The sequence below is a fragment of the Babylonia areolata genome, chromosome 12 (assembly GCF_041734735.1).
Source record: "Babylonia areolata isolate BAREFJ2019XMU chromosome 12, ASM4173473v1, whole genome shotgun sequence".
Lineage (NCBI taxonomy): Eukaryota > Metazoa > Mollusca > Gastropoda > Neogastropoda > Buccinidae > Babylonia > Babylonia areolata.
The window spans coordinates 38,267,851-38,277,877 of record NC_134887.1 but is presented as its reverse complement, the minus strand read 5'-3'; the positions used below and the strand labels follow the sequence as shown (position 1 = coordinate 38,277,877).

The 10,027-nt window shown below is 51.8% G+C and overlaps 1 protein-coding gene across 1 annotated transcript in view; it reads left to right on the top strand.

Moving 5' to 3' along the window:
• Positions 1 to 7,180, top strand: part of LOC143287922 (uncharacterized) — a 104,502-nt gene extending 97,322 nt beyond the window's left edge. Inside the window, exons 8-13 of the mRNA XM_076596165.1 lie at positions 720 to 1,519; positions 1,686 to 2,251; positions 2,414 to 2,807; positions 2,915 to 3,464; positions 3,540 to 4,172; positions 6,463 to 7,180. Of these exons, the coding sequence (XP_076452280.1) occupies positions 720 to 1,519; positions 1,686 to 2,251; positions 2,414 to 2,807; positions 2,915 to 3,464; positions 3,540 to 4,172; positions 6,463 to 6,524 (3,005 nt within the window). The 3' untranslated portion in view covers positions 6,525 to 7,180. The remainder of the gene's footprint in view (positions 1 to 719; positions 1,520 to 1,685; positions 2,252 to 2,413; positions 2,808 to 2,914; positions 3,465 to 3,539; positions 4,173 to 6,462) is intronic.
• Positions 7,181 to 10,027: the final 2,847 nt, after the last annotated feature.

The window sequence follows — 10,027 nt, the reverse complement described above, 5'->3', positions numbered from 1 at the left end:
ATAACGAGAAAAAAAACAAACTTCTTCAGCTGAGAACTGATGCATTGCAAATTTTTTCATAGCATTATTGAAATGAAATAAATGAATATAAATAAATAAAAAGATCGACCGAATGCATAAATACCGTGGAATTTTGTACGATCTTTCTGTCTCCATCTGCTTGCCTGAACCTCACCCCCCCCCCCCCTCTCTCTGTCTGTGTCTGTCTGTCTGTCTCTGTGTGTGCCTGTCTCGTTCCTTGTCTATCTCTCTCTCTTTTTCTTCTCTCTCTCTCTCTCCCCCTCTCTCCCTCTCTGTTCAACTTTCACTGTGTCACCGAGAGAACACACACACACACACACACACACACACACACACACACACACACACACACACACACACACACATACACACACACACACACACACACACACACATACACACGCACACACATACACACACACACACACACATACATACATACACACACACACACACATACACACACACACACACAAAACAGCAACAACAACAACACCCCCCCCCACCCCTCCCAAACACACAACACAACACAGAGTAGTGAATTAACTTTTTAAATGAAATTATTTTCGTTGAAAGATGGAAAACTGAACGCAGCAGCAATGTCTAACACTTTCTTTTTCCCTCCCCCCCACCCCCCCTTTTTTTTCTTTTTTTCCCCCCCCCCCCCCCCCCCCCAAAAAAAAAAAAACTCCGCGCAGCTCACATTCGTCTGCCTCCCGATGACGACGAGGACGATGACGATGACGAGGACGTCGTAGTGGAGGACAGCAATCCTATCCGAGAGGTAGCCATCGCTTTCCACCCCCACCCCAGCTACCTGGACTCGGACCACGCTGGCAACGACGATGACGACGACGATGATGACGTCGATGCCGCCGACGACGACGACGACAACGACGGTGATGACGACTTCCAACAGAGGGGGAGGAGTGGGGGGAGAAGGAGGAGGAAGAGGAGGAGCAGCCCCCTCCCGCCCCCCAGCGTGGCCCCCGCGTCCTCCCACAGGAGTTTCCGCTCCTCCTCCGCCTCCGCCTCCGCTGCCGCTGCCGCCGCCGCCTCCTCCACCGCCATCACCTCCTCCTCTCATCCTCATCCTCACCCTCACCCCCACTACCCATACTACCACCCCTACACGCAACCTCAGCAGCATCAACAGCATCATCATCATCATCATCAGCAGCAGCAGCAGCAGCAGCAGCAGCCTCCATGCTCTACCGTGCTGCACGTGTACAGCAGCAGCGCGGGGGAGGAGGGTGGTACGAGCGACGTGTCCCTCGTGCGAGTGCACGGCCGGTTCCAGCCCTTCAGACACCGGGTCCTGCCGCGTCACCAAAGACATCACCACCGCGGTCCCCACTACATCAACTGCTGCTGTTGCTGCTGCCTCTGCCTCTGCCTCTGCCTCTGCCGCCGCCCTGGCGCTGTCCCTCCCCTCCCCCTCCCCCTCCCCCTCTTCCTCTTCCTCCTCTTCCTCTACGTCCTCCGCATGCGGTCCGTCGTGCGGACTGCGGGGTTGGCAGGAGGAGGGTGGTGGTGGTGGTGGTGGTGGGGGGACACCCAGGACTGCGCACCACCACCACCACCACCACCACCACCACCCTCCTCCTCCTCCTCTCCAGGGCAACGTCCTCTCCCCCACGTTTCTCCTCTCCCCTCCTCGACAGAACCAGTTCTGGGAGTACGCCGAAAACGTCAGGGGTGGTGGAGGCGGAAGTGGAGGTGGCTTCGCGGGGAGTCACCGTGACGTCAGGGAGTACATGACGACGTCACGACGGGACGCGGCGCCCTCATCGGGAAGGAGGAACGTGGCGGCGTTGTCGTGGCGGGAGGAGGGAGGAGGGGGAGGGGGGTCGTCGGGGTTTGCCGGCGGAAGCGGAAGCGGAGGCGGAGTGATTCGGCCCATCCCCCTCTCCCCGTGCATCCCGTACCACTCCGGCATCCCCTTCACCCCGGCGCTGGTGTCCGGACAGCACGTGCTGTGCGGCAGCGGTGGGGCTGGAGGCGGGGGCGGAGGGGAAGAGACCCCCCTGGGCTGTACGGGTCACAGGCGGCACGTGTTCCTTGCCAGCTCCACGGGTCACGCCCCTGCCAGGCTGTACGGCCCCAGGACTCGCGCCGGCGTCGGCGGCGGCGGAGGAGGAGGAGGAGGAGGCGGAGCAGCGCTGCAGGACCCCCGACAGTGGGACAAGTGGGGGTCGCTGCGGACTTTCAGCGTGACGGCCATGAAGGGGTCGGGTTCCTCCTCAGACCCCTACCCCAGTGACAGCAGTGCTGACTGCGACTGCTGCTGTGGGAGCGGGCGTAGAGGAGTAGCAGCAGCAGGAGGAGGAGCAGGAGGAGGAGGAGGAGGGGGGCGCGTTTTCTCCGGCGTGGTCGGGGCGGACCCCTCCAGCCTCTTCGACAGCAACCGCAGCACGTACGGCTCCACGGACCCCAAAGACTCCAGCGACGTCAGCAGCTACGACGACTCGCGCGTGTACCAGGGGGCGGGGAAGGTAGCAGGAGGAGGAGGAGGAGGAGGAGGAGGAAGCAGACGGGAGGAGAGGGGCGAGAAGAGGAAGGTGAAGTCCTCTTCCTCACCGGTGGTGCCCCCTCCTCCTCCTCCTCACCCTCGCCCCACGCGGGCTGTGACCGCCGGGAAACCCTCCTCCTCCACTTCCGCCTCCGCGTCGGCGCGGCGTAAACTTTGTGGCGTTCCCCCTCACCACCGGGCGACGGTGACTAAGGTGGCCGACGAGGCCTTCGTGACGCACAGGGATCAGGACAAGGTGGTGATCGTGCACGAGGCGGGGGATGGGGGGAGGAGGAGGAGGAGGTGGTCCTCGGGGAAGGAGGGGCGCGGAAGGGCAGAGACGACGAGAGCGCGCTGTGTGATAACATGTGTTCAACTCAGGGATCATCTCAGGATATTCAGTGCGCCGCCTGTGCCCGCCGTACCACCACCACCACCACCACTACCTCCCGCCGCCCCTCCCGGCCCGGGGCGCTGCCGGGCGATCTGGAGACCACCAACACCACCGCCGCACCCGGCACCGGGGTGAGGAGGACGACGACGAACCCGGTGAAGTGTGACCTCGATCCGAAGAACATTCCTCACGACGGTGGTCTGGAGAAGAACCCTCCGGAGAAACGCTCGCGAAGAGGCAACAACAACAACAGGCAGGATGTGAAGCGGAACCGCCACGAAGTTACCGCCTCAGTGATGATGGATGACGATGACGATGACGACGACGACGACGACAATGACGATGTGACGACAGCCGCTGGTTCTGAGCGGGCCGGGCTGGACACGGGACCGTTGCTGTTCTCGGCCAGGCCCCCCAAGCCCCGCCCACCCGCTGACCACCACCCCGGGTTGGACCCCAGGAGGACCCGGAGCGCGTCCTGCCGGCGGCACCACCCCCACCACCCCGCCCACCACCAGCCCCTGGTGCGCAGCAGAGGTCACTCCAACCCCCACCCCCGACCCCACCACCACCCTCACCCCCACCCCCACGCCCCGCACAATACTCAGCCAGGCTCCTTCAGCTCCAGGAGCCTTGTACATACCCCCAGCAGGGCCAGAGCCGCCCACCACGCCCCTTCCGGTTCCGGTCGCCATCTTCGTAGTGTTCACGGTTCTCCCCATTCCTCCTCCAACGCCGCCACCGCCACCACCTCTTCCCAGCGACCGAGCGGTCACTCCTCAGGGTCCTCCAGGAGGACGTCCTCGGGCAGTAGACGTTACCAGTGGGCCGTGGAGCAAAGAGCGGGACCACCTCCTCTTACCCCCACAGTCACGGGCCGTCATGCCCACCACCAACAGCAGCAGCAGCACCATCACCGCCCCTCCCACAACCAGCACCACTGCGAGGTCTGCTCTCGTCAGGGAGATCCCCCCCAGCAGCCCTCCAACACAGCTCGTGTCCACGCTCGTGCAGGGGGAGGAGGAGGAGGAGGGAGAGGCGGAAGCGGAGGAGGAGGAGGTGGGTACAGGAAGGAGCAAGGTGATTCTCTCCTGGTGAGCGACGGCAGCAACGCCACCACGCGTGGACACACCTGTCGGCAGTGTCATCGGCGGGGGGGTCGGTCCAGCAGCAGCAACAACAACAACAGCAACAGTAACGGCAGTGTGCCCAAACACTCGATGGTTGTCTTCACACAGCCTCAAGGTGAGGGGGAGATGTGGGCACACCTGCTACACGTGTGTGTGTGTGTGTGTGTGTGTGTGTGTGTGTGTTTCAGTCAGTCCGTCTGTCTGTGTTTGTATGTTAAGGACCTTTATGAATGCCTACAGTGGTTGACTGATCAAGCTGACAAAAAAACAACAAAAAAAACAAAACAATACAAAACCGCGTACTGGGTTTTTACTTATTGGCAAAATTACAATGAATACCTTGTTTTTATTAAAGAGCAACATGTAACGCGAAATTTTATACGAAAGAATTCCCCAATTCTCGCAGCGTTAAGTTTGCTTAGCGTTTAGAATTCCCCAATTCTCGCAGCGTTAAGTTTGCTTAGCGTTTAGAATTCCCCAATTCTCGCAGCGTAAGTTTGCTAAGCGTTTAGATTTCCCCAATTCTCGCAGCGTTAAGTTTGCTTAGCGTTTAGAATTCCCCAATTCTCGCAGCGTAAGTTTGCTAAGCGTTTAGAATTCCCCAATTCTCGCAGCGTTAAGTTTACTTAGCGTTTAGATTTTCGCAAGTCTTGCAGCGTTAAGTTTACTTAGCGTTTAGATTTCCCCAAGTCTTGCAGCGTTAAGTTTACTTAGCGTTTAGATTTCCCCAAGTCTTGCAGCGGGGGGTCTGGTAGAGGGGGGGGGGGGGGTGGGGGGGGGGGCTAGGGGGGAGGGGTGGTAGTTGGTGGTGTCCTTCATTGCGCTGAAACAGAAACAGGCACTGTTGAACACCACCTGAGTGAATCATTCAGCTAGCAGTGCGGGGGGAGGTCTCCTCTGGTGTGTGGTCTTTTGCCGGCATGACACGGATCGAGCTCTCTCCATGTGGACTCTCCGGCACTGGGACTGGGACTGTGTGCGACCTGTAGACGAACCTGGGTGTGGCTGTAGATGGGGGTTGGGGGGGGGGGATGGCTGGGGGACTTCGTCAGAATGAGCAACGTAACTGATGGGGAATATGGGATAGCCCCCTCCCCCCCCCCCTGTATCCCCCACCTCCCACCACTCCCCCCCACCCCCCCAAAAAAAGAAGAAGAAATAATAGAAAGAGAAAGCCAGCGGTCTTAGGTGCAATACTGCCCAGAAAATTATTCAGACTGTCGTTTCTAGTTCACAGTTCTTTTAATTTCTTGTGCAGACTTTATGTTCTGTTGACGAAACCTCCTTCTTCTCTTTCTTTGCTGGCATTTGCTGGTGTTTTCTTTATTTTAGAGAGTTCTTCTCTGTGTACAACTACAACTTCTCTCTTATGAAGCCCGGCAAACATGCCTACCATTACTGAGGGCCCGTATTTGTCCTGGAAAAATGTATAAAAATGGACTGGGCGTCCCGGAAATACGGATACTTGGAAAAAAAAAAAATGGACTGGGCGTCCCGGAAATACGGATACTTACTGCATGTCCCAGAAAATACCCCCGAAAGCGGAGTATGGCTGCCTACATGGCGGGGGTAAAAACGGTCATACACGTAAAAACCCACTCGTGTACATTCGAGTGGACGTGGGAGTTGCAGCCCACAAACACAAACGCAGAGGAAGAAGTCCCAGAAAATTTTAAAAAAAATCCGACCGTAATATGTTTTCCTCGAACTATCAGTGGTGGAGAACGTTCTTCCTTCACTGCTGCTCCTTCACATCTGGAACAACCTTCCTCACCATATCCGTGCATCTGATTCTATATAACTTCTGCTTTTCGCTCATCACTAAAAAAACTCATCTTTTTAAACCCATATCTATAAGCACTCTCAGCTTCCTTGTTCTCCCCAACACGTCAGCTCACTTTGTATGTATGTAGATTGGGAAAGGGAGAGAAAGAGAGTGTGTGTGTCTGAGGGGGTGGGGGTGGGTGGGGGGTGGGGGGGGGATTGAGAAAGAGTGGTCATGAATGTTTTATGTAACTTGTAATATTTTTCTTTCATATAAAGCGCCCTGAGCTCTAAGAGAGAAAGGGCGCTATATAAATGTACATTATTATTATTATTATTATTATCATTATTATTATCTAGTGGGTGCAGATGTACCCTTAGATCAAAAGGGAATATTTATGACAGCCACTCTCTCTCTCTCTCTCTCTCTCTCTCTCTGTCTCATGTATTCTGTTTTGTTTAATTTATAAAAATCGTGTTCATAGATCTATCTTTCATTGATTCCCACCCCATCCCCCACCCCACCCCACCCCACCCCCCTCCCTGCACCCCCAAACTCCACCCCGCGTAGTCTTGTCTGTTAACTGACTTATAATGCCCCATTGTGTTTAATAATTTTTGTTGACTTTTGTCACCAACAGGAGCGGTGGTGACCATACCTTTGGGAGACACTGACCACTACCAGCCAGTGAACGCAGTGTGATGACAGTCAGTCCTGGGAACGTTCCCGATTCCTTCATCTCTTCCCTTATTTGGAGTGGATCCTGCAAAAGGACGGAAGCCACACAATTACACACACACACACAGACAGACACTTCCAACCGAAATCTTCACAAAAACTTCCAACTCCTGGCACAAACGTATAGTGCCAAAAATTGTATTAGTTCGTACTTTAATTAACTCAGTGACAGTGCCGGGGAAATTGTACAGTGTTCTGCCCCAAGTTCTGATTTTTTTTTTTTTTTTTTTTTCAATATGCGCGGCTGCTGTGGAGTAAACTGAACAGAGATGAGCCACCAATGTTAAGGTCTGCTTCATCAGAGCCGTGCGTCTTCTTACTGGGAGTTTTATAGGAATGGAAGGAAAGGTGTTGAGCAGGCCAGGGAACTGTTGTTGTTGTTGTTGTAACCGGAAAGGTGGCTGTGTGTGTGTGGGTGGGTGGAGGTGGGGGAGGGGGGGGGGGAAGGGTCACGGTGTGGAACCGTTTGTCTGGCACTGAGGGAACGGTCAACAACGGCCACCGAGGTGAGAGAGTGGTAGAGATCCATGTGAACGCCGCTTCAGTGAAGACTCTTCCCCCAAGAAAAGATACCTCCTTCTACCACGAAGCGTTAACATTTAATGGATTCAGGGCCAGTCTCGTCGTACAAGATGTGTGGCTGACTAAGTGTTCTTTCTCTTTCCCTGCATGTACGCTTGCATATATATATATATATATATATATATATATATATATATATATATATATATATATATATATATCTCCATGTATGTGTATACTCGAATACAGGCAGGAATACAGGCGTGTGTGCATGCACAGACACACAGACAGACGGTCACACACACGGGCGCGCGCACTCAAACAAACACATACTCACACACACACATGTATGTATACACGCTTTCGCGCGCACACACACTCACACACACACGCGCGCGCGCTCACACACACACACACACACACACACACACACTAATGGTGTTCAGAGTTTCATCAAACTTTTGCATACATTTTATTTATATATATATATTATATGCCGATGTGTGTATCTCACAACGCAACATTTGACAAGTCAAGCTATACGATGACGCCTTTTCACTACTGCTGCATATTTCATAACGATGATAATTCAGCAGCTCAGGGATACACGGGGTTGGAGGGGGGGTGGGGAGGAAGGGGGGGTAAAAGGGGAGGAATGCATTAAAGAGAGAGAGAGAGAGAGAGAGAGAGAGAGAGAGAGAGAGAGATCTAATCCTGACACACTTATGAAAGTATGCCTTTCTTTTTTTCTTCTTCTGAATTATTATCATTATTTGTGTTTTCTTTTAGTACTCACTTGTGTAAAGAAAGTAAGTGTATGTAATAACCCGGTGTTTTGTGTGTGTGTGTGTGTGTGTGTGTGTGTGTGTGTGTGTGTGTGTGTGTGCTAAACTCTAACAAATTCATTTTCTCTGGAAATACTTTGGCTGTCGGATTTGGATTTGGATTATCGAAAAAAGAAAGAAAAAATCTTTACACTCATACCAATGATAGGTTGTAAATCTTCCGGATGAAACCGTATATTAATTTCCGGATCATGAACAGTTCATTAATTCTGTTGAGGCTCCGGATCCAGAACATTGTACTGGGCTCTTCCCAGTTCGTTGCCAGAACGATAGTTTAGGCTTGAAGACGCCTGTGACATGTCTTTTCTTGTTCGCAATTAAAAGAAAAAGGATTACAAAATTCTGGACAGAACAAACAGAGCGAAACTAACTACACACCACCATTGACGCGTTTACTGCATATGAATGTTTTGAAGTGGATACTGAACTAATCAGAATGAACATGGAAACAAAAAGAAGAAGAAGAAAGAATCGCGAACGGTAGCGTACACCGGTCTGCGCAGATACTATACATGGAGAAAAAAAAAGGCAGCATGTTGCGGTGTGCCTGAGGCGATGACAACGTCTCTTTTTTTTTTACCGCGAACTATAAATCTTAGATGATCGAGATACATCAACATGATATGATTTAAGTGTTGTTATCACCTCGAATAAAGTAATCAATTTATTGCGTTGATAAAACGTAAGTTTAAAACATATATTCATTTTGGATATTGGATGCCATAAAATTCTGTTTCGGGTCCGTGGTGAATCTTCTTGCTTGCTAGCGTTACTCATATGGTTCAGTCCTGTTCCAGCTCTTTTTTCAGCTTGATGATATTTAACCCTTTCACCGCCAAGCTAGCATTTATGCACAGGCGTGGTAGAGGACCCCTGTCACTAAAGGGTGATCATTCATTGGTCTTGTTATCCATGAACCCACTGCTCTGAATGTTCCGTGGTAGGATAGGCCGTGTTTTCTATACATCGCGGGGGGGAATTCCCAGCTGTTCTCAGCCACTGTCTTTTCTGTGTTTATACCACAAGAGAATTTTGTGCTCTAAATTGACTGTCGGTGAAAGGGTTAACCCAGAAAGCGCGTATCGCTAGTGAGTCTTGAAGCCCTTGCCTCTCTTGTCTTCATTCACCCCCCCCCAGGTTCCACAACGAAAGCGTGTGCACAGCCCAACCTTCTCGAATACCAGACAATCCACCGTGATATGATTCAGCGCTTGTAGCTTTTAGAGGCGTTTGATTGGCTAAGAGCGGACCGGGCAAGACGGGTCGTCTTTTCACCGTTAGCCGCGCGAAATTTGGCCAAGCAGAGCAAACCGATAGGTCTAGTTTGCATTAGTTTGACATGGTAAGTATATGTATCACCAAACATAGAGTATAATACAAACTCCTCCTTTGAATTGTACCGCTTTGCATTTTAACTCACTCAGTACGGCCAGTCCTCTCTTCTCCTCTACACAGACCCCTCGGGTGTCCAGTGGGTGTCTGAATGACCCAACCTTTAGTTTCCGTCGTCAGAATTGTGGTATTCTTTGCCAACATTCACGTCTTCAGTATAAGAGCCCTCCGCTTGCAATATTTTGATGATGGTAATTGGGGTGAAACGCTGTTAACGTCGTCTCTTTCGCCGTTCGTATGGAAAGAGTTAACACAGGTGTTGTTTTTTTAAATTCCTGCGGTTTTGGGTTTTCTTTTTGTTATGCGTGTCAAAAACGTGTTTCGATTTCAGAAAAGAAAAAAAAGTCCCGCAGACAGTTACAGAATGGTATGATGATAATGATGATACCCCCTACACGCGTTGTTCGTGATCTTTATCATCATTGCCCTCGAGCAGATTAGGTGAAGTGAAAACGTATGTTCGTAGAATTTTGTGGACGTTTGAAGAATATGTGCCTTCAGTTCAATATGCTGAGCAAGGGGAAAGCGAGAGAGAGAGAGAGAGAGAGAGGAAGAAGAAGAAGAAGAAGAAGAAAGATGTTAAGTTCTTATTCGTAACATGCGTTTACTTTCAAATACTTAGTTGGAAAAAAAAGACAAGACGTTACACACACACACACACACACACACACACACACACACAGAGTCACTCACTCACCCATACTAAGT